We start from the raw sequence: 27,646 nt of genomic DNA on the forward strand, positions 1-27,646 counted from the left end.
AATCAAATATATATTGTACATTAGTAATGTTTGGCAGAAGAGTAATAATTGGAACATTTTGCTGTAGCCACTGTGTATAGTGAAAAATAAAATTTAGGATTTACTAACCAGTGTGCATATCTAATACTCTATAAAATGAATGTCGTATCTGTAGTATGTTCAAGAAAGTTACATAAAAAATAAAGAAAATTTGGTGCCTGCAGCAGTGCTGTTTCATAATTGGTTTCTTCTCTCCAGGAAACTGGGAAATGAGTTGGTCACAATAGATACCTTTGAATTCATTTTTAAAGCCAAAAGCATCATGTCAGCAGCCTTTAATTCATTAAGCAAATATTTATGGTCAAGCGTGGTTATAGCCCAGGGACACAGTGATAGATAGGATCAGTGAGATTCTTTCTTTTGAGGAGCTTACCTGCTAATTCTAAGTAAGCAAACTCGTTTCTTTCAGCTGGTGTACGTCACCTAGAGTCAGTGATGATGCGAGGCCTGCCTGTGGGCCCCCAGGAGCAGACCAACATGGTATTTCTTCATCTCACTGGCAGGCACTGTGTTGCTGAGTAGTTCTCTTGCTTTACGAAATATTTAATTCATTGAAAGTTGTTATTTTTGATACCATGTTTTCTTTTTCTGATAAAATTTAAAAGGGTTATTATAGACTTATGTGATCATACAAGAAGATCTTAGATGTGATTTACTTCCGGTGAAATGATGATATATAACAATGGGAAGTATGATTAAATTGAGAAATTACACACAATCTTTTTAAGAACACAGCTGTTGTAGAAAATGAGGTATCTATATTTGCTTTAGAGACAACACTGCTGTAATTTTTTTTGTAAAGCATATAATTGTAATGTAGTAAAGTGCTTATGTGAAAATAGAGATGTTGAATAATCTTACTAGGGAATCTTCAGGGTTTGTCAAATTGCTTTCTCTATTTAGAAAAATAAAATATCACATATTGTGGTAGAGATGCAGTAAACTTGTAAGTGCTATAATGGTTGAACAGACTGTAAGCTCCTTGATGGAAATCACACTGTAATGTCCCATTATTTTCAAAAAAAGCAAGAAAATCCATTGATGATGATTCTGTTAGCCTTATTTGATGATTAAAATGCTTTTCAAAATTCTCATGCTTTAGTAAGTGTATTTCTTAGCAAGGACATATTAGTGTGTTGTGATTGAGAACTAGTAAATGCTAATGTATATACATACTCTGTGTCTGTTTTTAAATTCTGAATTGATGTATTTTCTTTGTAATCTGAGATTAAATTATTCCCTTTTTGTCAATTATATATATGTATATATCAAAGGATAAATAGTATATATTGTTTATTTTTCATCTACTGGACCAGGGACTGGGTTATATTTCTGTTTTGGCAGACAGCACACTTGTTACATAAAGGAAGGCTCATCAAATATTTTTTAAGTGATTAAAAGTCTACATGAATTCTTCCTATGCAACTTGACGGATTTTTATGTTTGTTATTCCATCAGGGTGCTTTATTGTCTTGAGAGGTTTGAAATGTTTGACTTAGAGGTGCATCTTACCACCTGTCACTACCTGTGCTCATGCAGTTCTGACCTTTTACCATCTGTACCTTCTTCAGGAACATTTTACGGCAAGATAAATGTTAAAGCTTACATAGCATTTTTGACCACTCTTTTCCAGGATGTGTGCATATGAGTGTGTGTTTGTGTGTGCGGGTGTGCATGTGTGTGTATGTGCATGGTAATAATATTTGCAGAGAATTTTAAAACAGTAGAAGGCAACAAACAAGGAAAAATATTTATGTTAATCTCACTGCCCACATATAGCCACTATGAATATTTTGCTGTTTCTTTTCAATTGCTTTCCTATGCATGTGTGTTTGTGTGTGTGTACAAATATCTATGCATAGTGCCTAGCACAAAGAAGGTGCTTTATAAATATGTTGAATAAATGAATGTCTTAATATATGTCATTATTTATATTTTAAAATTTAGGATAATATAATTAATATGTTTTATGGCTTATGGCCTGACTTTGGTTTTTACTTAACCTAGAGAATTCTAAAGACATTTTGTTACTTAAAAAATATACTTTTTGACAACTTCATAATCATATGTAGGTCATGTGCATATGTATATATGTATATGTATTATAATCTATTTAACCCTTCTCCCATATTAATACTATTTTGTGTTTTTGCTGTAATAATGTTGTGATGTATATTTACTATCAACTGTTATCATGACTCCTTCCTTAGCTTGTTAATCCTAGAGGGAGAATGACTGGGAACATAGAATATAAACTTAAAACAATTATCAATCCTTTTCAGCAGATTTTTATTATTTAAAAATATATTTTTATTGAATTACATTGGATAGCTATTGATCTAGAAAATTTGGAAAGCAGAGAAGCGAAGTGCAGAATAAATTGGGAAGAAGCTGTAATCCTGGCAGCTGAAGATGACTTCATTTATGATTTTGATTTACATAATTTTAGTCTTATTTCCATTACATACTTTACCAAAAAGGATCATTTCGTTTTCTGAACTGCTGTTTATTTTCCCCCCACTAGTAGTGTATCATTAACATAGTCTTTCTCTGCCATTAATCTTCTATAATATTATAGCTTATTGTTAAAATGACACGTCTGCACAATGCATTTAATTAGCCCTCTCTTGGTGGACCTTTGGTTTGTTTCCAGTGTTTCATTATTATGAGGAGTCCTAGTATAAAAAAACCTTGTGTTTGCCCCTTGGGCATATTTGCTGTAATCGTATTAAGACAGATTCCTGGAAGCAGAATTGCTGGTTCAAGACATACAAATAATTTTTAAGGCGTTTGGCATATATTTCCACCTTGCCTTCCAACAGGTAGTACCTATCGACCTTCACCCCACAAAGAGGTGTGAAAATGAAAGGAGATTCTAAAGATATTTTCAGGGCATTCACCTTAAAATGGACCAAATCATGCTGTAGAAAACCTGTAGCTGTTGACTCTTCTTTGAGAAGAGTAATAGGCTACCCATTTTACGTGCTTATCAGTGGTTTTATTGAGGGTGAGATATATTCACAGGCCTGCTCTAAAACAGGAAAAGCTGGGGCGCCTGGGTGTCTCGATGGGTTAAGCGTCGACTTCGGCTCAGGTCACAATCTCACGGTCCGTGAGTTCGAGCCCCGCGTCGGGCTCTGTGCTGACAGCTCGGAGCCTGGACCCTGTTTCAGATTCTGTGTCTCCCTCTCTCTCTGCCCCTCCCCTGTTCATGCTCTGCCTCTCTCTGTCTCAAAAATAAAATAAACGTTAAAAAAAAATAAAAAAAAAACAAGAGAAGCTGTAGGTGGACTGTTAGATGATTTTACTAAATGCTCACAGAAAGTAAGAGATACAGGTTTTATTTATGTATTTGTTTATTAAACTAATCAGCCTGCTTGTTGGGTTTATCTTCAATTAAATATTATTCTTCTGTCACTAATTGTTTCAAGAAAAGTCACTGTGTTTTCTTTTCCAGTCCCCTCAGTGGCTGCACAGGAAGCTTGGTCTTGGGAGCAGTACTTGACAGAACAGAAGGCTATAGCGGCACCCGTGGAACTGTTTTCCAAGGTGAACCACTAACTGTTGTACATTTTTGTAAGGAGTGAACACTTAAGAGAATTAATTAAAAGGAAATCATTTGCCCAGATAGAATACCCACTTACTTGATTTTAGGTCTTGCTGGAAAATAACATAAAACCCATCGAAGCCTTTGTAATTCAGAATGTGTGCTCTGGGGCTGGACTACCTGGGTTTGAAAGTCAGTGCTACCATCTCCCTGCTCTGTGACCTTGGGCAAGTCACTCAGTTTCTCTGTGCTTCAGGATCTTCACTTGTAAAGTGGGGGAAACTACCATACCTACCTCCCTGGGTTGTTGGAAGACTCAGTGAGTTGTACACCTAAGGGGCATTGGAAGCCACATGCACATACTAAATAGCAGGTACTAGTCTTTCTTTGTATTAGCACATGCCCGCCCAAGGATCAGGTTTGAGGAATCCATTTTAATGTGGTGCATGAAAGTGGTGGATCAGGCAGCATGTTGGAGGAGATGGTGAAACCCCTTAATCATGTTCTACCTGACTCTGACAATGCCCAGAGTAGCCTGCGTGGGCTTGCTTGACCAAGCAGCTGTTGGCATGGAGGCTGGTGGCTTCAGGCAATCATCTTTACCCATGGTACCAAATCTTCTGCTACCTTTTCTATTCTTGGTGTGTGCTTTCAGTATTTGAGGGGAATTTATAGAAAAATTCCATCAGATTTGCATCATTACATTGCATTTTAACCTGCAGCGAGATGCTAACACTTTTTATTTGCTTTACTTTTCATGACATTCCTTGAGTTATATCTAGTACTTTTCATTATGAAAAAGGGCTAGGGGTTTTAATCCTGACTATAGCAATAGAATGGGGGAGAAGAAGAAGTGAAGCAAATAGGGAAAGAGAAACCAAGTGCTGGCAGGTCACGTTTGCAAAATACTAAATATTTAGTACTTGAGCCAGTCTTCACATCAGATGCCTTTATCGATCTTTGGAGAACCCAGATGCATGGGTATTCCTGAGACCTACTGAATTAGGCCCTCAGGGGGGTGTGGCATGGCACACTGTAGCTTGAGAACCTCCTCAGGCTTCTGGATGCAGGACAGACGTCCAGTGTGGTAGTATCTTGTAAGAACCAAGCAGAGGCCCAGCTCAGGAGTCCAGTACCTGCTGACTCCTGATGAGACTGTCATGTGATGAGACCTAAGGTGTTTGCTCCACTAAAAGCATGTAAGGTCCCTACGTAGGGGGGACCTTCTCTTTCATGTTTCCTCACAGTGTCTGTTCTAGATGTGCTCATGATCAATCAATGTTGCACAACTTCTGGGTAACCTCTTTTCACCTCTGAGCATAGGTTCTTTTTAAAAATTTTTTTTAATGTTGTATTTATTTTTGAGACAGGGAGAGACAGAGCATGAGCAGGGTAGGGGCAGAGAGAGTGGGAGACACAGAATCCAAAGCAGGCTCCAGTCTCTGAGCTGTCAGCACAGAGCCCGACGCGGGACTTGAACTCACGGACCGTAAGATCACGACCTGAGCCGAAGTCGGATGCTTAACCGACTGAGCCACCCAGGCTCCCCTGAGCATAGGTTCTTAAAGAGAGCTGCTTTGGGGAAATCCAGTGTAGCCTGTAGTTGTTCTTTCCCTCTGTCCCTGGGCCCAACTTGTGCCCTTGCTATGTGGTCACTGCAGGGCAGGAGGGTGGAGTGGGTCAGCTCTGGAAATAGCTAAGGTCTATCAGGTGCTATGAGCCCAAAGGGAAGATGTAGCTTGTGAGTCCAGTATGCAAGGTTCAACCACAGGACACAAGCCAGGCTTGTAACCCAGTGGCTTGGCATGGATGAGAATCACTGTAGGCATCTAGAAGCCACAAAAATGTAAGAACAGTCAGTGATTGAAGTCAGAACCTATATGTAGCAAAATTGGCCATGAGTGACGCTGCGTCTGAGTCAGACCCGTGTATGTGTGTCTCCAGACCAGGATTCTCTCTTCCTTCCACTGCAGATTGAAGCACATGTTAGGGTGTTAGGCTGGAGTGTGCTCTCATTTCCAGAGCTGGTGACAGAGAGCTGCTAGGTTCTGGCCAGTGCCTGCATTCTTCCATCAGCTCCGCCAGTGAGTGTAGTAACACTATTGCTCAGTTTCTCCTTTAGGACACAACACTTAGTGCAAGAACCTCTGCAGAACAGAGAATTTCTCCCCCACATTTTCCCTCATGACCTAGCATTAACTAAAAAAACCTCTAAGGGGCAAATGTGAGATTTCTGTTCCTGAAATAAATCCATATGGTAATATTGGGAACTGTGTAATAATAGGTTATGGTTCATAAAGCTTTCTCCCTTGACTTTATAGAGATCTGATTAAAGAGGTACTGGCAAGTCCTAAGGGAGGGAACATGTGGCATGTAAAGACAGGTGTGGGTTCCCTTTGGAGGGTGTAACTAGCATCCATGAGTCTGTCCACTCAGTAAAGATGAGCAGTGAGTAGGAGATAATCTTTGAGGATTCCTTGGCTAATAATGTGACTTCAAAATATGACTTTCTTGAGCTTGTGGACTCTAATTTTTGTTGACTCTGAAAGTGACCGTAAAGTGTTAGCATGTGAGAAAGTGGGCATGTCTGATGTGTCGACATGCCTCTCTCTTCACTCATAAGTTAACAGTCAAGCTACTCATGTTTTTGAGGCTCTTTCTGTAAAAAGCACCATGTAAGATCTGGACTGAAACACTAAGGAGTTTATTACATGTTGCTTAAAATCTTGCCATCCTAGTTGGGATGTAAGATATGCCCTAAAATGTGACAACAGTATGAGGTAGAATATTCTTGTCAGTGGAATGTACAAGTCGTGAGTTTCCTGGGTGTTCCATGCAGAGGTGGGATCTCATCCATCCCTGAACAAGGAGAAAGCTTACCAGTTATTACCTCTGATTTGTCCTGATGACTGAAGATCTTTGCACTCAAGATACAGTGTTACTCTGCACATTTATATTCTAAGATGAAATAACATGGTTTATAACTGAAAATAAGTTTCAGTAGAGAATAAAAAGGGCCAGTATTCTAAGAAGGATGATCAGATTAAACTCAGTTTTGGATTGGCATTGTGCTCTTGACTGTTCCTGTCCATTTTTATTGTGTAAATATTATAATAATGGTGTTCAGGTCGGCCAGCTGAGATGGAACTTTTCAGCTTTTGAAAACTGAAATAGTTGAAAATAAAATGAAATAGTTTGCATATCCTGAATAGAAAACTATTAAAATATATTAAGTATTACTTTACTTTTAATATATAATTTCCATCCTAATATTCAAGTTTTAGAAGATGTACCAGTGACACAGAGACATACACATGTGATCAGTTCCATCATGCAAACCAGACATATATATATATATATATATATATATATATATATACACACATATATATATGCATATATATATACATATATTTGGCAGGACAGAGGCTTTTATACTTTTTTTATTAATTTACATTCAAGTTAGTTAGCATATAGTGCAACAATGATTTCAGGAGTAGATTCCTTAATGCCCCTTACCCATTTAGCCCATCCCCCCTCCCACAACCCCTTCAGTAACCCTCTGTTTGTTCTCCATATTTAAGAGTCTCTTCTGTTTTGTTCCCCTCCCTGCTTTTATATTATTTTTGCTTCTCTACCCTTATGTTCATCTGTTCTGTGTCTATAAGTCCTTGTATGAGTGAAGTCATATGATATTTGTCTTTCTCTAAGTTCCCTTAGCATAATACCCTCTAGTTCCATCCATGTAGTTGCAAATGGCAAGATTTCATTCTTTTTGATTGCTGAGTAATACTCCATTGTATATATACCACATCTTCTTTATCCATTCATCCATCGATGGACATTTGGGCTCTTTCCATACTTCGGCTATTGTTGATAGTGCTGCTATAAACATGAGGGTGCATGTGTCCTTTTGAAACAGCACACCTTTATCCCTTGGATAAATGCCTAGTAGTGCAATTGCTGGGTTCTAGGGTAGTTCTATTTTTAACTTGTTGAGGAACCTCCATACTGTTTTCCAGAGTGGCTTCACCAGCTTGCATTCCCACCAGCAGTGCAAAAGAGATCCTCTTTCTCCACATCCTCACCAGCATCTCTTGTCGCCAGCATCTCTTAGCCATTCTGACAGGTGTGAGGTGGTATCTCATTGTGGTTTTGATTTGTATTTCCCTGATGATGAGTGATGTGGAGCATTTTTTCATGTGTCAGTTGGCCATCTGGATGTCTTCTTTGGAGAAGTGTCTATTCATGTCTTTTTCTCATTTCTTCACTGGATTATTTGTTTTTTGGGAGTTGAGTTTGGTAAGTTCTTTATAGATTTTGGATACTAAGCCTTTATCTGATATGTTGTTTGCAATTATCTTCTCCCATTCTGTCAGTTGCCTTTTACTTTTGCTGATTGTTTCCTTCTGTGTGAAGAAGCTTTTTATTCTGATAAGGTCCCAATAGTTCATTTTTGCTTTTGTTTCACTTGCCTCCGGAGACGTGTTGAGTCAGAAGTTGCTGCAGCCAAGATCAAAGAGGTTTTTCCTGCTTTGTCCTCTATGATTTTGATGACTTCCTGTCTTACATTTAGGTCTTTCATCCATTTTGAGTTTATTTTTGTGTATGATGTAAGAAAGTGGTCCAGGTTCATTTTTCTGCATGTCGCTGTCCAGTTTCCCCAGCACCATTTGCTGAAGACACTGTCTTTATTCCATTGGATATTCTTTCCTTTGTCAAAGATTAGTTGGCCATACGTTTGTGGGTCCATTTCTGGGTTCTTTATTATGTTCCATTGATCTGAGTGTCTGTTTTGGGGCCAATGTGTATATTTTTTAAAAAGCGTGTGCTTATTTTATTTGCACACAAGGTTTTTGCATGTCTATAGTTCTATTTTGAATTTATTTTTGTATAAGACAAAGTGAAGTTCTTTATAATTTATGCTTTATTTTACCATCTGGGGTAGTGAGTTTACAAGGATGTAAACACCTTCTGTTGTCAGAAAATGTAAAAACATTTTGTCTTCATTACTGGTGAAATGCGCCTATCTTGATTTGATTCACACTACAATATTTTTCTTTTGTTTTGAAGTTGGTTCCAAAACTTTTCTCTCATATCTCTCCCTGCCAGTCATCTAACCATCCGCCGTATCTTCCCAAAGCATTCCTCCTGACCTGTTGCCTATCACAAATTCAAATATGCCAGCCAGGAATCAAAGTCCCCACCGTCTAGCCCTCTCTGCAGAGGCACATCCACACAGAGTTTCTTCCGTGCCTGCCGGGCTGGTCCACGCATAGACCATTCAGAGTCTTTATCCAAGTGTGAGGCCTCTGTGTCTCTTGTTCTCTGATCTTCCTTTGTAGGTCCATGCCCCCCCAAACCCTTTCCTTTCCTGAAGCTGTCCCACCCTGCACTCTAATCTGTGGAGTTGGCAGCCTCTGTCTGCCCAGCTCATGCTGGTGGGAGTTAAGGTCGGGGACAGTGTAGGACTAGCAAGAAGGCAGGTGCCACCCCCAGTGTAATCTGCCCATGAGCAAGTGGGACCTCCACCTATACCTGTCCCTGCACTCTGGGGGCAAGTCTGACTGGAGGAGTACAGCTCCTGCCTTTGTGCTAAACCGCCCTTGTCCCACAAACCACACTTCCCCGTTGTCCTTAGTCACTGGCCCAGAAAGCTCTGATTTTTATGCCCAGCAGATGTTCCTGTCTCCCAGCCAGTGTTGGATAGCCAAGCAAATAGGCTAAATGCGTGCTTTAGGTCCCTGCAGGTCAGAGACAGTTACATATTTTAATATGATTGGTATTTCAGGACAAGATGAAAGTTGTCCTGGAAAAACTAAAACTCTCCTAGGCTTCTCAATATGTCTTTTATAGTGTAGTATATAGTTGTAGTTTGAATTTTATATAGCAAGGGAATTGTTTCTCTTTTTCTTTCTTTCTTTCTTTCTTTCTTTCTTTCTTTCTTTCTTTCTTTCTGCTATTGTAACAAATTACAATAAACTTAGTGGTTTAAAACAACACAAATTTATTATCTTAAGTTCAGGAAGTCAAAAGTCTAAAATGGGTCAACAGGGCTATGTTACTTCTGCAGGATGTAGGGGAGAATCTGTTTCCTTGCCTTTTGTAGCTTCTAGAGGCCACCTGCATTTAACTTGTGGACCCACATCACTGCAACCTCTTTCCATGGTCACATCTCCTTCCCTGGTCCTTCGGCATCCCTTCTGCAAGGACCTTTGTGATGACATTGGGCCCACCTAGATAATCCAGGATAACCTCTCCATCTTGAGATTCCCCACTTAATCACATCTGCACAGTCCCTTTTGTCCTGTAACATACTGTATTCACACATTCAGGGATTAGGTCATGGCTGTGTTTGGAAGCCACTGCCCACAGGTGCATCCCCTTTCCACTGCTGGGCTGATCTGACCCTGGCCAGAATGACTTCTCATGGCCAGCCCCCTCCTGTCATTCTCTTGTGATCTCTGCAGCACGCCCTGTGGCAAAACAAGGGATGCATCATCCTTAGCTCAACATATGGGTCCCTCCTTTCCCCAGCCAGCATGCACAGCTGCTTGGCCATAACCTCTGCTTCCTGAGAGTGCACTTTCTCCTCTGCCAGACCCACTTCTCCATCCCTCAGGGTCAGTGGGCCCAGCCTCCTCCTGCCTCCTGCCTGCTCATTAGTATGTTGTCACGTACCCAGCCTTCCTCCCTTGAGGTTTATGCCGTCTCCTCCCTACCCTTATTACTTCATTGGATTGTGCATGTGCATGGTTGTGTGTGTGCACACTCATGTGCTGTGCTCCTGAGTCTTCCTCTTCTCCTGCCACAGTCTTGTTCTCATCCTTGCACATCCTTTGCCCACATGAACACCTGGTACCTTGAGTCCCTCCCCCCAGGGCCTGACCCTCCTTTCCAGCACAGTCCACCACTGCACGCCATACTTGCATAGATCAGAACCAAACACCTTCTGCAGTGTGGACCTTTATTTTTATAAGTTTATTTATTTACTTTTGAGGGAGAGAGAGAGAGGGAGAGAGAGAGCGCATGGGAGGGGCAGACAGAGAATCCCACGCAGGTTCCGAGCTGTCAGCACAGAACTCAACTTGAGGCTCGAACTCACAAACCGTGAGATCATGTCCTGAGCGAAATCAAGAGTTGGAGGCTTAACTGACTGAGCCACTCAGGTGCCCCTGCAGTGTGGACCTTTAAGTCCCACTTTGTGGTCCTGTCCACTGCCAGTGCAGCCTTTTCTTCCCCTTATTTTCACAACACCAGTTTTTCCTTTCATTGACACTTGTGGTTGTTGAATTTGTCCTTTTTCTTCCTTCTGGCTTCACACCTGCCCCTGGCCAGGCTAGGCCCCCTGTGTCCATCATTTCAGCCACTCTCTTGCCAGGATCTTCAACTGCCTTGTCCCCCTGTCATCCTCTCCCCATATGTGACCGCCCAAACCCCGGCTCTGGATGAATCATGTGTGCCTAACTTCTGCACCTAACTAAGCCACCAGGCACTGCTGGAGAAGAACCACAAAGCCTTGCAGATTGGTGGCACTGCAGACCTACAGTCTGCTGAGAGGGCAGTGCCTGGGCATCTTTCTGGGTCATCAGTCTGAGCGCCACCTGTTTCCTAGGAAAGCTCTTCTCTCAGGCACCTGCCCTCTCTCCCTCCCTCCCAGCAGAAGGAGTCAGTCCCTTGATGGATGTGCTATGTCCTTCCTCCACTTCCTGCCACAAACTGTGACTCACACCTATTCATACATCTTTCCCGAGTTGGACTGGAAGAAATCTTCCTGCTCCTTGTCCCTTTACCTATGCTCTGAAGCTTTCCAGTTTCTGCTTTTCCAGAGAGAATTCATCCACTACCCATCAGTCATCTCATGTCCTGCTTGTAAGTTGCCTTCCCTTCTGAATGTTTATATCTAGAACATAAGTATGCCTGTCTGCCCCATCTTTAGGAAAGCATGCTGTCCCTTGGTCTGGCCCTCCTCTCAATAGCTCATCTCCTTAGTCTGGTGTAGCTTCTTGAAATGTTCACCTGAATTCTCTCTTTTCTTCATTTTCTAAACTTTACCCACCCTCCAAGCACTGCATCCTGGCCCTTACTTCAACCACTGCTGAAACTATGCCCGCAGATGATTTCATCCTTGACTTGACTTACACCTTGACTTACATCCTTGACTTACACCCCCTCTGCTCCAGGACTCTGTCCGTGGTCAGCTGCTGCTTTTGCTTGTTCCCAGCCACTCCTCACCAGGTGCTTCCGAAAGTCCTCCTCTTCTCCTGGGCTTCCATCTAGGGCCCCATTCTGCAATGGCTCCCGGGGCATCTCATCCATCCCCGTAACTCGAGTTCTGACTAGACCTCATGGAGGCCATAACCTCCCAGACCTTTCTCTTGGTCTTCTGGCCTCTTCCCCAGCGTGGCCCTCAGCAGGCTTACACTCAGTACATGAAGACCGATTCCTCTTCTCAGTCTACCTGTGTGAGTCTGCTTCATGGGCTCCTCATCCTTGGGAAGGGCCCTCTACTCTCATTGCCCTGTGGCCAGCTGCCATTCCTCCTCTCTCTGCTTGAGTATATCTGGCAATCTAGTCTGCTCAGGTTTTGCGCCTTCAGTTTCTTCTCTCGGCCCCTACCATTACTGCCTTCATTTGGGAGTAAGCCCTCCACTTCATTTTGATAACAACTGTAACAGATTTGTATTGCTGGAATGATTGTTGTAAATTGTGGTTCTGGTTGTCATTTGTGTACATAGCATGTCTGATGGCTTTTTATGTTGTTCTGTGTGATTGCACACAAGTGTGTTTTGTGTCTGGGTAGAACTGTAATCTCTGTGAAGACTGATTGGGTTTCTTTCTTTTTTAAAAATTCCCTCTGCTTTGTGATTCTCTGGGAGAGGTGCACTTTTGAGCATCTTTAATTGGCTTGGTGCTTGGACATGTGCTTCCTCAATAAGGCCTTTAAATTTTTCTCCCCTCAATAGAAGAAGGACTCTGATGTGTTTCTCTGACTCTTAGTTTTTTAACTGAAAGTGGAAGATAGTATCACCCACTTCTTAGGGACTTTGAGGAATTACATAAAATGTATATAAAGTGTTTAGCACAATATAGTGACTGATGTATAGTTCACTTTATTAAATGCAAGAATTCATTTTCTAAATGTCTATTTATTTATTTTGAGAGAGAAAGTGGGGGAAAGGCAGTGAGAGAGGGAGAGAGAGAATCTCAAGCAGCTTCTGCAGTGTCAACAAAGAGCCTGATGTGGGGCTTGATCTCATAGACCACAAGATCATGGCCTGAGCCAAAATCAAGAGTTGGAGGCATAATTGACTGAGCCACCCAGGTGCCCAAATGTAAGGATTCTTAAAATTATACTTCTCAGATTCTAGTCCTTTGCTCTCCCCAGAACTTTCTCTCTGCCCTTCTTGACAGTATTTATTCAGAACACTAGCCAGGACCAAGTCTCCCGAGACTTCATCCTCACTGGGACTTGCCTCTCTTTGACCACAGTAATGCTCTTGGCTGCCCCCATCAAGCATGGCCTATCAGCTGAGGTGTTCCATCTCAGTTCCCTGATCTTCTGTGCTTCAGGGTGAATGTCAAGTCTGAAAACCACCCATCATTGGAGCTTCATCTGAAATCTTAGTGTTGGTAGATACTGCTATTCCACATCTTCTACTCTTGTTGTGATGCTGCTCCTTCCATCTTTATGAGGAAAACAGATATATTTCCTCATTTGCTCTCCTTTGTTTCCTAAAGCAAGGCAAAATCATCATGTGGATTTGGTGTTTCTACTTTTTCTTCCCCTGCTTCCTTTAGCAACATCTTTTTCTTGGACACTCCTTAACACATTTTTGTATTATACCCTGTCCCTCTACATCTCTAAAATCTGTAGTAATCTGTTACGATTTTGGAAAGAAATACTTTGTGTCCTGATAAGGAAATTTCAGCCATCTGTAGGATGATGTGCTGTGGGGGGTTCTTTTGGAAAGAGCTGGGGGTAGTTGGGGAACAAAGACACCTTCTCAATTTAACCTCCTAATGGCCCTAGACATGACAGCTTTATTTGAACACACTGTTGTTCTCTCTCAACTTTCCTTATGAAGTCCAAGTGAAAGAATAGCTTACACACTCTCTCTAAATTTAACTTCTGTACCCAGACCTGAATTATATTTTTAAAAATCTATTTTTTAAATATGCCAGTACATTAAATAGAATCTGAAAAACCTGTGTCTGTGTTTTGTTTTTTATAAAGCCTGGATTTGTGTTTAGCTTTGCAGGTGCAGAAAAATGCTGCCATGAAAATTCGTATTTGTTATAACCCCCTGTAGAACAAGTAGGACTTTTTCAACCAAAACAGTTCAGTCAAATGTCAAGTTTTTGTGCTTTGAATGTGCTTGCAAATTACTTGCTAATCACTGAGAACCCTATTGTAGTTTTAATATAGATCCTTTTTAGATAATACTTTAAATATTAATCATTAGCCACATTGATGACCATGCATGGTTTTTTTGGTAGTTGTATAAACAAAAATGAAATACCTAATTATACTATGAATTCTCATGTGCTTAGAATCAGATTATAGTCTCTGTCCAGATGCTCTGTCAAATACTTAAAGTGTGTGCTTGTTTGTTTTACTGCTTGTTTTTCTCTTCTGTATGTATTTTGCTGCCCCATTTTAAGATAACATCATTGATATTTAAGAGTTCTCCTAGGAATAAAGAAGATGTGATATATATATATATATATATATATATATATATATATACACACACACACACACACAATGGAATACATACATATATGTATGTGGAATATTACCTGGCAATCAAAAAGAATGAAACCTTGCCATTTGCAACAACATGGATGGAACTAGAGTGTATTATGTTAAGTGAAATAAGTCAGCTAGAGAAAGAAGAATATCATATGATTTCACTCATGTGGAACTTAAGAAACAAAACAGATGAACTTAGGGAGAGGGAAGGAAAAATAAGATAAAAACAGAGAGGGAGGCAAACCATAAGAGACTCTTAAATACAGAAAACAAACAGGGTTGCTGGCATGGTGTTGGGTGGGGGGATGGGCTAAATGGGTGATGGGCATTAAGGAGGGCACTTATGATGAGCATTGGGTGTTGTATATAAGTGATGAATCACTAAATTCTATTCCTGAAATCATTATCACACTATATGTCAACTAACTTGGATTTAAATTTTAAAAAATTAATTAAAAGAAAGAGTTCTAGGGAAAAAACATGTTTTGAAAAAAATACTGTGTGTATTATATTCACACCTTTGGTTGGGGTTTAAATCACAAGGCATATTGAGGGCAGAGAAAGAAGTATATTTTAAAACTAGACTCCTTGCAAAGTGAAGTCATTTAAGCTGATTAATGGCTGGGACTCTGAAGAACGGAGAGAATTCTCATTCATGTTCATTTCTCATGTTCTCTAAAGCTGTAAGTTCTGGGGCAAAACTGAAGATCCATCCTGAACTTGTAGCTCAGGTATTTTTCCTATTCTTAGAATCCACTTCTCTGTAATGGTGGGATTCAAAATACCAGAGGCCTGGGAAGTGCTTTAGCACATCTGAAGTAGTGAGGCTGGACAGTCTGATCAGGATTGCCTGTTCCTTCTTGGGGTGGGGGAGGCTTGGAGCCCCTGTACAGTCTGCTTATCTGCAGTTCCAGCTGGAAGCTGAATGTCGTGTTCAGAGATGTTCAGAGGAAGATAAATTAGAAGAAGAAAATAGTGGTATTCAGAATCAAGAGTAGATAGTTTTCACAGCTCTTCTCTTTCAGTTAAAGCAAATTTATATTAGAAATATCTTTGTCTTTTTTCCCTAGAAGGGTTTAGTCATTTGGGGAAAAAAATATGTGGTTTATTGTTGTAGACACTACACACAGATATTTGTGGCATCTACTCAGTGATGGCCAGTGAATTATCAGACAACTTCAGAAGTTATTTTTAAAAGTTGTTTCTATGCAGTATTTTATTTTATACTGTGTGGGTTCTTTCTCTTTGTTCATAAAGATTTTTGTTGGTATAAAGCTTCCTAAATCCAACAGTATATCACCTACTCTGCTAAGTGTTTTCTTTTTGTTTCTGAGACTATAAATCAGTCAGTGGGTAGGTTAGGGTAACTGGATTTACACACACACACACACACCAGCCAAATTTCTTACTATCAATAAGGTCAGTAGTTCTGGAGAAATGAGAATTTTTGCATCTGAGATTATAGTAAAATATTCACGAAAAAGCAGTAGGAATTATATCCACTAACTTATTAAAGAATACTTTTGTTGTATCATGAGTTTTGTGTTCTCTTTTTGTAGAATGCTTCTTGTTATAATCTTGGCAGCAGTTTGGGATACAGAATTAATCTATGAAAAATGTTCAAAATAACAAGGAAGTAGTCTCTAAAATGAGAGTTTAAAAATACACAATCAGCCATCCTTCACTGCCATCTTAACTGAAGCCTTGCAGCGAGTTATGTTTAATTATGTAGGTGATGATTTTTCCCCATTAGCCTAACAAATAGATGGCAAAAATAGGCATCGGTTGAAAAAGCAGGATTTGAAGCATGCCTTGTTGCCTGGCCTGTGTATCCGTGATGAACAGCTGCGGTGAACTGCTTTGTCTGCTTAGCGAAGACTCCTAAATATGTTGTTTAGGCAGTGGATTGATTAATGACAGATTCCCTTAAAGGACAGCCATGTGGCTCTTAATCTTTTTTTAGGTCTGAGACCCTTTTGAACATCTAATGAAAGCTATTGATAATCTCCTTAGAGAAGTGCTTAGATCCATTTGCACACGAAATTTTAAGGAGGCTTCTAGAGTCCCTGAAGACATCATAGATGCCACTCTTACTCCACCATTAAAGTCATGGACCCCGCCCCTGCCCCACCATTAAAAACAGCTACATTAAGGTGTAGTTTAGGCAAGAATAGAAAAACAAATGTGCATATGTACATGATTGGATGCTCTGTGTGAGTGCGTGTATGTATATATGGATGTATATCTGTGTCTATCTATAGATTTACATATATTCAAGATCTCCATTTTCTCTGTGATTAAAACCAGAGGAAACCAGGAGGGATTCTAATATTCCTGATAGGTTCTAGTGTTAGCTTAGGTGAAAATCATAAAGCTCCCTGAGGAGAAAGCAAGAAAGGAGTTTCATAACCTCTCATAGTCTGCCAGTATTTGCAGTGAATAGACTTGAAAGATGAAAGATTCATTGCAAGATACTGTACCGGGGGTTTGGGGGTGGGGGGAGGCTTTGAAGCTTTAGTAATGCACCAGAAAGTTGGAATTGAAAAGTAGGTACAAAAATGTCATTGTCCACGAGCTGTCTATAAAGTCCTTGAAGGTATCAGGAGATATTGATAACATTATAAAAGTAAAAATTATCACATTATGGAAAATTTGGGTATTTCTTCCAAGCCTGAAACGTGGGTGTCAGTTTAAAATTCCCTGCCATCTTTGTCCTCTGCATCCAGCCGGTCATCAGGTACTACCTGTCTTGTCTCCTGTGTGGGTGGTGAACCTGCCCCTCCCGCCTGTTCCCAGCTCCGGCTCTGCACTGGTTGTGGTCCTCATTGTCACTTGTCCAGCCTCCTGCAGTGTTCTGGATTGCGGTTCAGCACACGGACCAGGGTTTGAATTTGCAGTCCAGGTTTTTACTGACTAGCTGTGAACGTCTCTGAGCCTCATAGGTGACATGGGGATTGTATAGTTCCAGTACAGTGAGTTTTAAGGCTTAAATGAGCGGAATTAGGTACTATACATGGCACATGGCAAATTCTCAATTATCAGTAGATATTAAAAGCCTCCGTAAGCATCTTTCCTATTTCTAGTCTTGCTATTTTTTACGTTAATTCTCCATACTACCACTAATAAGATCTTTACAGAATGCAAGAATTTTTTTTCCTCCCCTCTGCTTAAAAGCTTTTTCTGGCAATTCATTGACTAAGAATAAACTGAAAGTTCCTTAACAAGACACACAAGGCTTCTTGGGACCTATGTCCTATCTACTTGCCTGGCATCGTCATCACCTAGTTTTATGTGTGTGTGTGTTGGGGGGGGGGGCACACACTGATTTTTTAAAACTAATTATAATGCCATTTAAAAATTCTAATAAGACAGAATAGTGTGAAAAGGCTTTCTCTCTGCTGGCTCCCCTTTCTAGGTGAGCCACTCAAAATGATTTCATGTATATACTTCCAGGTCTGTATTATGTAGTTATGCAGATATGTGAATAATGCTTATATAAATAGTTGTGTTCCACTCATCTGATGCTTGCTTTATATGTATCAGTATGTCATGGCTATCATGACACCTCAGCAAATTCAGGTCTTTTTTAATAGCGGCATTGTATTCCATTGTATTGTGTCTGTTTTCTCTACCTCTAAAGTTAGTTTTGCATACATTGCTGTGGTAGGCTTATAATTGAGTTAGTCTTCCCAGATGGATACTCACGTGTCCTAATGATAGTTCCGTTTACTCCCCTGACTTAAAGTGCCACCTTTAGTCCATATTAAGTTCTCATATGGCATTTGGGGATCATTTAATGGTCGTATAGTACATAGTCAGACCACAAATTTTAGAGATTTTAAAAACTCATTCTACATTTTAATTATAAAATAAAAGTTTAAGAATTGTTGAAGTCTTTAGTTAGTGAGTGTGATGATGTTGATCTAGTATACTGATTACTCACTCATACACTAAAGCCAGACACACATTGTGGTCTCAGGAGGCACGTTACATAACCTCTTGTGCCCCAGTTTCATTATCAGTAAAATGTACATAATGCCTATTTCATATGGTTTTTATGATGATTTAATGAATTGGTATTTATAAAGTGCTTAGAACAGGATCTGGCCCAGAGTTAAGTGCTACGTAAGTAGTTGTTGTATGAAAGCCATCTGTACGTGGCCTGATAAAGGACAGTTCAAGCTCTATACACATCCCTTCTTGTTCTTTATTCCTCAGTTTGTTTAGTGAGATAATTGTACCTATTATAAGTTGTTGGCTATGATAGCAAGTGTTTGGTGGTCCTTCAGATAGACCTGTATTGTCCTGGATATTTCGATCAAATGTAAATTTGGACTCCTTTTGTTTTATCAAATGTGAAGTTAACAAGAATATCACCCTCAAAACCTGGCAGGTTGATTCTCTCTACTTCTCGTAACTTCTCTTTCATTGTATTTGTCTTAGGAGAATGTTTCTTCATGTTCCCTTCTGCGGTATTTGAATGATTTTTTATGCTACCAATTACACGACTGATTGTTTTCCCATTGAGTAAAAAAAAATCATCAAGTGTTGACCAAGAGTTAAATTCTCTGTGGTCAAGTTTTTTATATCACAGTTTGCCTACATAAGACTTCTTGCTATCTTACCTGTCACATTTAAAATCGTGACATTTCAGCCTAGGAGATACACATTGAGACAGTTTGAGATTTTGAAGATGTTGCTGAGATAAACCATCGAAGAAGAAGACCACTAGATTCATAGGCAGTGGTATTTGTTGTTATAAGAAATCTTGATACATCATCTGCATATAAAATCCATACAAACATCTTTCCTTTTGACAACCATCATGTGAAGGATTGGAAACCAGCAGCCTGTGGTCCTGGACCAGGCCTTTGCATGGCATGCTAAAAGTGTGTGCTTCAGTGGCTATAATTCCCTTACATGCCTAATTTCTCCCAATTCTTTTGGCACTGAACTGAGATCAGGGAAATACCACTGACTTCCAACTCTTTCCTGTGAATAAAATAGAATGCCTGTGGGCATTTAGGTAGAATCTTCCACTTAGATAATCGACACTGTTCTGTAACATATATCCAGCTAATGGTCTGCTGGTGCTGATGGCCACCAACCTGCTGCAGTCTGTAGAGTGGATCAAAAATAATCATCATGAGCATAATCTCTCTTGTAATGAGGGTCTCAGTGATAAACAGAGGAAAATGTCCAGAATTTCTCACGCATACCCACCACGTGTCCAAGAGCTGCTTATGCCATACATTTATGACTTGGGAGCAGAGATGTACTGGCACCCACATGTGATGAAGAGTGCCTTATGCATCAAACTTCATAATGGGGTTTTGCTGTTAGCCTGTCTGCTTTGCTCTGGGCATGGTGTTTGTTTTTGTTTTTCCTAATGCTCTGACTCATCTTACTTTTAAATAAAAGTGTGTAATTTGTACCTGCTCTTGCTATGTGGTATAGAACTGTGAGTAATTCTTCTTGTCTATCTTCAGTGACAAAATTCATTATTTTGCAATTGTCTGGAAAAATAAAATGACAAAACAAAACAACTTAACTTCTGTACCCCAGAGTGCACGGTGCACCCTTGGAAATGCCCTTGAGGCCTCCACCAGGTTTTGTGTCTCTTGTTCCATTTCCACATCTGTCCCCAGCTGTGGAGTGAAGAGTTGGCAGATTTGGGTCCTTAGTTACAATCTGCTGCTAAGCAGGTTGTGTGACCTTGAGAAAGTCTCTTAACCTCTCTGGGTTTGAATTTATTTATCTCTAAAAGTTTTTTTCAGGTCCACAGACCTTACGATTTTTTGTGACTGAGTTTAACAGACTATTGTTTGCTTTATGTGTGATTCCAGCTCCCTTTTGTCATCATAAAATATAATTTTACAACATGGCTATCAGTTATGTTCATAAAATATATGATATTTAGAGAAGAAAAAAATTAAATGTGCTATGAATAAACCATTAAACAAAAGAGATTGATGAAAGACAATGCTATTTCTCACTAAATGCTGCCTTTCAGATTGTCAAAATGAATGTTTTTTTATTTGAAACCCTCCAAAGAATGCTGTAGTCATTTTAGCCATGCAGCGTCCCTTGCAATGTTATCTAAAGCTCCCAAATTTCACTCAAAAAAACCTCTGAAAAAGCTAACAAGAGTAATGTTGATCATCCTAACTCCTGGCTGTGAATTATTGTCAGTATCTTGAATTTGTCATTCACATGTGAAAAGAAAGTATAGTCCATTCCATAGAATACTGGTTCCTCCCCGTCTCCAGTTTTGTATTTGAAGTTTTGTTAAAACATGAAAAATGTTCTCTCAGTTTTTAATAGCTTCTTAAATTTCCTTTCAGCGTTATTAGTATACTCCCCATGTCTCGCCTTCCCCTTCGCTTTCTTATCAGTGTTGTGTGTACACACATGTATGTGTGTGCAGTGCTTTTGAAGTTAACCAAGAAAATTTCAAAGCAGCGAACAGGAGGCAGTCACACAAAACCTGTTACATACAATCTGCGGGAAAACAGAGTAGATGTGAGAAGAAGGCTGGGGGAATTAAACACACACACATGACATTTATTTTTGCAGAAATAAAATATTCTTGAGAAATCATTCATTCTTGCCATTTCGTTTTGGGTTTTGTCATCCTTTAAGTTTCTCCTTGGAAGCTTCTAAAATGATCTGTGAATGTTCTTAACGACATTTTACAAGCCAATTTATAAAGCTATGAAAACAATTTCATGTTCATATAAAAAAGGCATTCACCCAGCTGTAGAGGATGGTGGAGTAAACTATGATACATACACACAGTGGAGTAAAATGCAGCTGTGAAAAAGAATGTGGACGTCACTGTGACCTGACATGGAGTGATTTCCAGGGGACATTAGGAAGTGAAAAAAGACACGTGCAAAATAGTATGTATAGTATGCTACCTTTTGTGTCAGAAGGAAGGGAAAAGTAAGACAAAACATAAACATAAGTGTTTATTTTTACAAAATGAAATCCAGGAAGGACAAGCCAAAAAACAGCAAGGTTGGTTACCCATAAGAGGTGGAGTGTGGCAGATAGGATACGGGAGGGAGAGGCACTTCTTTGAGAACTTTTTTTTGTATAGCTTTAACTTTTGGAAGCATGTTAACATTCTACATATTAAGAGATAAAAATAAATTATTAAGAACCGAAAGCACATTTAAATCAACGAACTCGACCATATTTCAAGTGAATACCATAACTGCACTAAAGGCAGAGAAAAACATGAATCCAAGTAGTATATGAACACAGTTTTTAACTATATACCCCATTCTTGGATGGCAGAGCAGGGAGGGAGAATTGCAAGCAAATCTTGAAATTTTTCTGTAGATATGTTTGTTATAGGAGTGTAGGTGATATAGTCCTGAAACTCTAACAGATACGCTATAGGATTCAGTATATGAATACATGTGTGGACCTGGTTGGAGGAAAAAGACAAAAGTGGATGGAAAAAGGCAGAATGAGCCCATTAGGGATGGATTGGAATTAGACTTATCTGTCTGAACCTGACGTTTATAAAATATACATAAGAATGCATATATGTACATATATGTGTAAATGTTTATTATGTATGTGAATGTGTGTTTTCTATGTGACTATATAATGAAGGAATTTGACAACACTGTAATTTTGTGATCAAAATTAACATCACCAGAAAGAGGAGTCATGGATATCATCATGTGGCTCCAGATGTGATCTCCTGAGGACACATCATCACCCATATAGTATACTGGCAGAAAATGCATAACCCGAATGTAATCATGAGGAAACATCCGACACATCCAGAATGAGAACTTTCTATTTAACAGAATGTTGGAGGGGAAAGACTATGTTCTTTAAAAATGTCAATGTTATAAAAGATAAATAGTATGAAAAATGTTCCAGATTAAGGGAGAGTAAAAAGACATATCAACTAAATTTAATATCTGACCCTAGACTGAATCCTGTTCTGTAGGGGGACAATGTTACAAAGTGCATTGTTGGATAAGTTGGAAACATTGGAATATGAATGGAAGATTAGTTAACAGTATATAAATGTTAAATTTACAGAAGTTGATAACTGAACTGTTGTTATGTAAGAGAAAGTTCCTGTTCTTGGGGAATGTACACTGCCTGCTCTTTGGGAAAATCATTTAGTACTTAAGGGTAAAGGGCTCTTGAATGATTTAGAAAAAATCATAAGTACATGTGTATGTATCTGTGTATATCTATATCTGTGTACATACACAGATGTATGAGAGAGGGAACAAAGAGAAATGATAAAACAAATGAGGTCCTCTACTATTGTTAAGAATAACTGGGTCTAGGCAAAGGCTATGCATGTTCTCTGTATTATTTTGTTCTTGCAACTTGTAAGTTTGACATTATATCCAAATGAAAATATTTTTTCCAAAAGAACAAATTTCACCCTAAAAATAAACACTAATATGTAACTAGTAATAAACAGTAATAAAATTAGTGATTAAAAATCAGCTCTTGATCTAATAGAACTACTAGATTTCAATAATTACTTTCTGTTAGCATACTTATAATTTATCTGCAATTAAGAATAAATTGACTAGTAATGCTGAATCTGCTCAAAACTGCTCAAAAGTAATAATAATTTAGCAAGGCTGTGGGAAACAAGGCTAGTATTAAAGAAAATAAAATGAATGGGAATACATTAAAGTCTATTACAAAATAGATTCCATTCACAGTAACAATAAACATTGAAAGGTATACAGAAATAAATGTAAGAAAGCATTTTTGAAGCCTGTTTGAAAATTTTAATAACATATGAAGTCTGTTTTAAAATTGTAAAAAAATCTTGGACAAACAAAAGTGATTAGATGAAATGGAGAGGGAACAAGTTCCTGAATTAGAAAACTCAATATGATAAAGATTGCTCTCTGGACAGTCATTATAAGCAAGTGAGACAATGTGATATAGGCAAATACACCAATGAACAGAATAGGAAGGCCAGAAATAGACCTACAGATGTGTAGAAACATGATATAATGGTGATAACTTTGCTGAATAATGAAAACTGGAGACTATACCAAAAATTTTGCCGAATACTCTGTTTTCCATATGAAAAAATAGATCCTACCTCACACCATAGAACAAAATTAATTCCAGTTGTGTTGTAGATTTGAATATTAAGAACAGAAGTTTTAAAAGAACACCAGAAGAATGTCCATGTAACTTCAGGGTTGTGAGGCATTTCATAGATTAGATGTGCACACTGTACAGGGAATAATTGGTATATTTTACTACATTAACATTAAAAAAAATTCTCTACAACAAAGTTATCATAAAGAAAACAAAGAGCCAAGTCATAGACTGGGAATAGGTAATCATTATAATCAACAAAGGATTGTTTCCAGAGTGTGGCAAGAATTCCTTAAAATCACTAAGGAAAAATGGGCAAAAGGGATAAATGGGGAGTTCATAGGCCATGTAGTTTCTCATACGAACTGTTTCATAATGATCAAATGATCAAATGATCAAACACTCTTTGTGGGCCAAATATAGAAAAGCAACCTTCTATCTTTAGAAGCTATCTTTAACTATATCACTGGGATTTCAAACTAGTACAGTAAGTTCTTGATTGTATGCAGAGCCACACCAAGTGTTTTAATATCATATTGTGAAGGTATTTAAGTAGCTAATGTTATATCATGAAATTTCATAGGACCAATCCTTTCCGGAGCACGAAAATGGTTTTCAGGTTGGAATGAGATTAGAAGGCATTGACCCCCGACATCCATCTGTATTCTGTGTACTGTCTGTAGCTGAGGTAAGAGATGGTGTTACTGTCTTGGGCTGAGTGCACAGTGACAGAAGAGAATTTTCTAGAGAATAATGAATTTGAGTGCTTTCTGTTATAAACAAGTTCCAGTACATTATGGATTAATTTTAGTCAGTGATGGGTGAAATACGTTTCTTAATGAATTTTTTTTCCTTCTCTGAAGATTAATCTTCTAATAAGTCCTTTATCACCAGCAGTTACCCTTGTTTCCATTGGTAAAGTTTTCATCTGAGGTTGATGAAAATCAGTGAATCCCACAGTGTTACTTTTGTCTGTTAAAAGAGACATAATTATTTAAGTTTTAGCTGAACTAATGAGAAATGTGTATGAAAAATGCCTATGCACATGAATTATATATTTATATAAATCAAACATTTTATGAAAATTATATAGGATGAAGAGCCATTGATGAAAGTAAATGGCTTATAAGATGTAATATTTACTAAACGTTTTATATTATTAAAATGATGAAAACTCTGTATTTTTAATAACCACATAAAAAGCACTATTCACTTAATTTACGGATTGATTATAGCTATTAAAATTTGTATAGCATCTCTTAAGGATGCATTCCACATTGTTTTATTATTTCCTTTATTAGGTATGCTAGATCCATATGTTAGAGTTGAAATGAGGCCATGTCCATTTTGGTTTTGCTCTGTACTTTAGCTTACACTGTCTTGGGATATGAATCCAAGCTAGACAGCAGGAGGTGGGGTTTCTGAAAGCAATATTTAACAGGTATTGAATTAACAAATAAACTTTTTGATTGATGGAGATGTCAATTGACCTCAGATTTCTAGAATGAGTAAAAAGATATTTTTTTATAGAAAAAATTCTAGATACTTAAAATATAGTGTCTGTTTGTCAGCATTTTGCTTTATTCAGTTGTCCTCTTTAAATTTGTTTTTTTAAATTTTTTTTAATGTTTATTTTATTTTTGAGAGACAGAGAGAGAGAGAGACAGAGAGCCAGAGACAGAGTTGGGGAGGGGCAGAGAGAGAGGGAGAAAGAATCTGAAGCAGGCTCCAGGCTCCAAGGTGTCAGCACAGAGCCCAACGCAGGGCTCAAACCCATGAATCACGAGATCATGATCTGAGCTGAAGTCGGATGCTCAAACTACTGAGCCACTCAGGCGCCCCTCTAAATTTGTTTTTTTAACACAAACACATTTGTATGGAAGGATTTGTTCAAATATGTTGATGGCACTGACAGAATATATGACAATTTTGTTAATTTTGTGTACCCTTCAAATGTGTGACACTTAATGAAGGATTGTAAACATTCCATTTTACAGGTGTGTGGTTACCGCCTAAGACTTCATTTTGATGGTTATTTAAGCTGCTACGATTTTTGGACCAATGCTGGTTCCCCTGACATTCATCCAGTAGGGTGGTGTGAAAAGACCAAACATGAATTGCACATCCCTAAGGGTAAGCCAGGTTGGAAAGAGAGTTTGTTTTATTTTAACAACATTTTATGAAACACTAACAAGAGAGCCTGGTGTGAATTGATTTTCAAAATGAAAGTTTAACCCACAAAAAGAAGTAAGACTACAAGGACACCATTTTTATAAATGAATAAATGTCTTTAAAAGAAAAACACCATTGATTACTAAGGTCAAATATTCTGATAAGGTACCTAAGGCAGAAATTAAATCTTATGAGTTACATAAAGTTTATTAAAACCTTATAAGGAATGAAGAAACTTATTTTTCATCACGATTGAAATGAAATATTTCACTTAGTCACTGATGTCATACTGGGAGGAACTTTGATTCACTGTATGTCATCTGTTTCAAACAAATCTTGGAAAACAGGGAACTATGAAAGAGAAGACAGTTTCACAATCTGCTTTCTTTTTTTGGGAATTGAAAATCTCATCTTTGTCTTTTGTTATGTGCTAGAGGACCTGGTGCTGGTAGATGTGACTGAAGCCTTTTTTATTTGCTGTGTGCTGGTGAGATGAGGATTTAATCAGTTGAGATGCCTGTGGGTCCATTTCCTTGCACAGCAGATTTCTGTATACAGTCTCCTGCTTGGATGTTAGAGTATTTGATGGCTGTGGCTCTTCTGGAGTCAGTATATAGTCATTTCATTCTCCGTAACCAACTCAGAGTATCCTTGGGGGATCCGTCCCTAAGACTAATGGCAGAATCCCTAAGATTGCTGGATTTCATGAAAGCTGGTCACAGGCTCATTCATTCAGTAGGTATTTATGGAGACCTTGCTGTGTGCAGGCACTGGGGACAGTAAACCATCTGCATCTTCATGAGGCTTTCATTCCAGAGGGGAGAGCAGTAATAAAGATAAGCTATAGTGTCAAGCAGTGACTGGGTTAGGGGACGGAGAGCTTGCTGAGGAAGGGCATGAGAACATCACTTCCCATACACAGGTGGATGAAATGAGGGAAACCAGTGAGGCTCCTTGGCTAAGAAGCCTGTCAGAGAGAAAAGCAAGAGTAAACACCCTGGGGCTGGAGCCTCTGGCCACAATGAGAAATCTCCAGGCGATGAATGTGGCTGGAGCAGAGAAAACAAAGGCAAGAGGTAGGAGATGGAGCTAGGGGTCTAACCCTGGCCTTGGAGACTATGCAAGGAGTTTGACTTCTATTCTGTGTAACACTTAATCAGAAAATATTTATTGAGCCCCTCTTATCAGGGCAAGCACTGTGTGAGCCACTTTAAGGCACATGGAGAGGAGGAAAAGTAAAAAATGGAAACCCCATAAAGATAAACAGCAGAAATCTGGGGCTGCCAGATGGTCTTTGGACTGTGAAGGGGTTTCTGTAATTTCCCCAAGGGCTGGCACCCTGGATTGTTGCATCAGTAGGATCTCTGACATTCTCAGTGAGATGACTTCTTCAGGGTGATGATCAACTCAGGAACTTGGTCTCTTCCCTTTTTCCATGTTGGAAAGCCTTACTAAGAGATGAGACTCCCGTCAGGCTTCCAGGGTACCAGTTCCATATCTAAATGAGTTTAAAAAATTTGTAGGGAGTGGCACGCCTGATGGGAAGTCACAACAGTTTTGAATTTCATACGTTAAAAAACATTGAAACAATTTAGGGATTTTAATTTAAGTCTTTTGTGGTCTGCTAAAGGACATTGAATTTATGACAGAAGACTAGAGAAGGCTAATATATTTAATATGCACACGGTTATATCCTGTGGGTATTTTGAGCAATCCATATTTTTTTTAGGTTATAGAAAAGATAAATTTGTTTGGATGGATTACTTGAAGGCCTGCAAATTGCAAAATGCTCCCAAGAAATTATTCAGAAACCGGAGTTCTGTAAGTATTTTCTTCCTCAGTATAAATCAGATTTCCACTTGAGCTTAAATGTCTTAAAATCCACTATATATTCTGTTGTATTTTAATCTTTTCAGAATCCTTAGCTTCCTATGACTTTTCTCACTTAATTTGTCAATTTCCTATGGTCATATCTTTTTTCCTCCTTTAAATTTACAATTAAATACTTTAGTCAGAGGCAGAGA

The 27,646-nt window shown here is 38.8% G+C and overlaps 1 protein-coding gene across 11 annotated transcripts in view; it reads left to right on the top strand.

Annotated features, from left to right (window-relative positions):
- L3MBTL4 (L3MBTL histone methyl-lysine binding protein 4) overlaps window positions 1–27,646 on the top strand; it is a 442,148-nt gene that overhangs the window by 140,033 nt on the left and 274,469 nt on the right. For all 11 annotated transcript variants that reach the window (XM_053205899.1, XM_053205893.1, XM_027068534.2 and 8 more), the window contains 4 exons: window positions 3,497–3,588; window positions 24,034–24,138; window positions 25,448–25,583; window positions 27,352–27,443. In XM_053205899.1, the coding sequence (XP_053061874.1) occupies window positions 3,497–3,588; window positions 24,034–24,138; window positions 25,448–25,583; window positions 27,352–27,443 (425 nt within the window). The remainder of the gene's footprint in view (window positions 1–3,496; window positions 3,589–24,033; window positions 24,139–25,447; window positions 25,584–27,351; window positions 27,444–27,646) is intronic.

Source organism: Acinonyx jubatus, chromosome D3 (genome assembly GCF_027475565.1).
Source record: "Acinonyx jubatus isolate Ajub_Pintada_27869175 chromosome D3, VMU_Ajub_asm_v1.0, whole genome shotgun sequence".
Taxonomy (NCBI): domain Eukaryota; kingdom Metazoa; phylum Chordata; class Mammalia; order Carnivora; family Felidae; genus Acinonyx; species Acinonyx jubatus.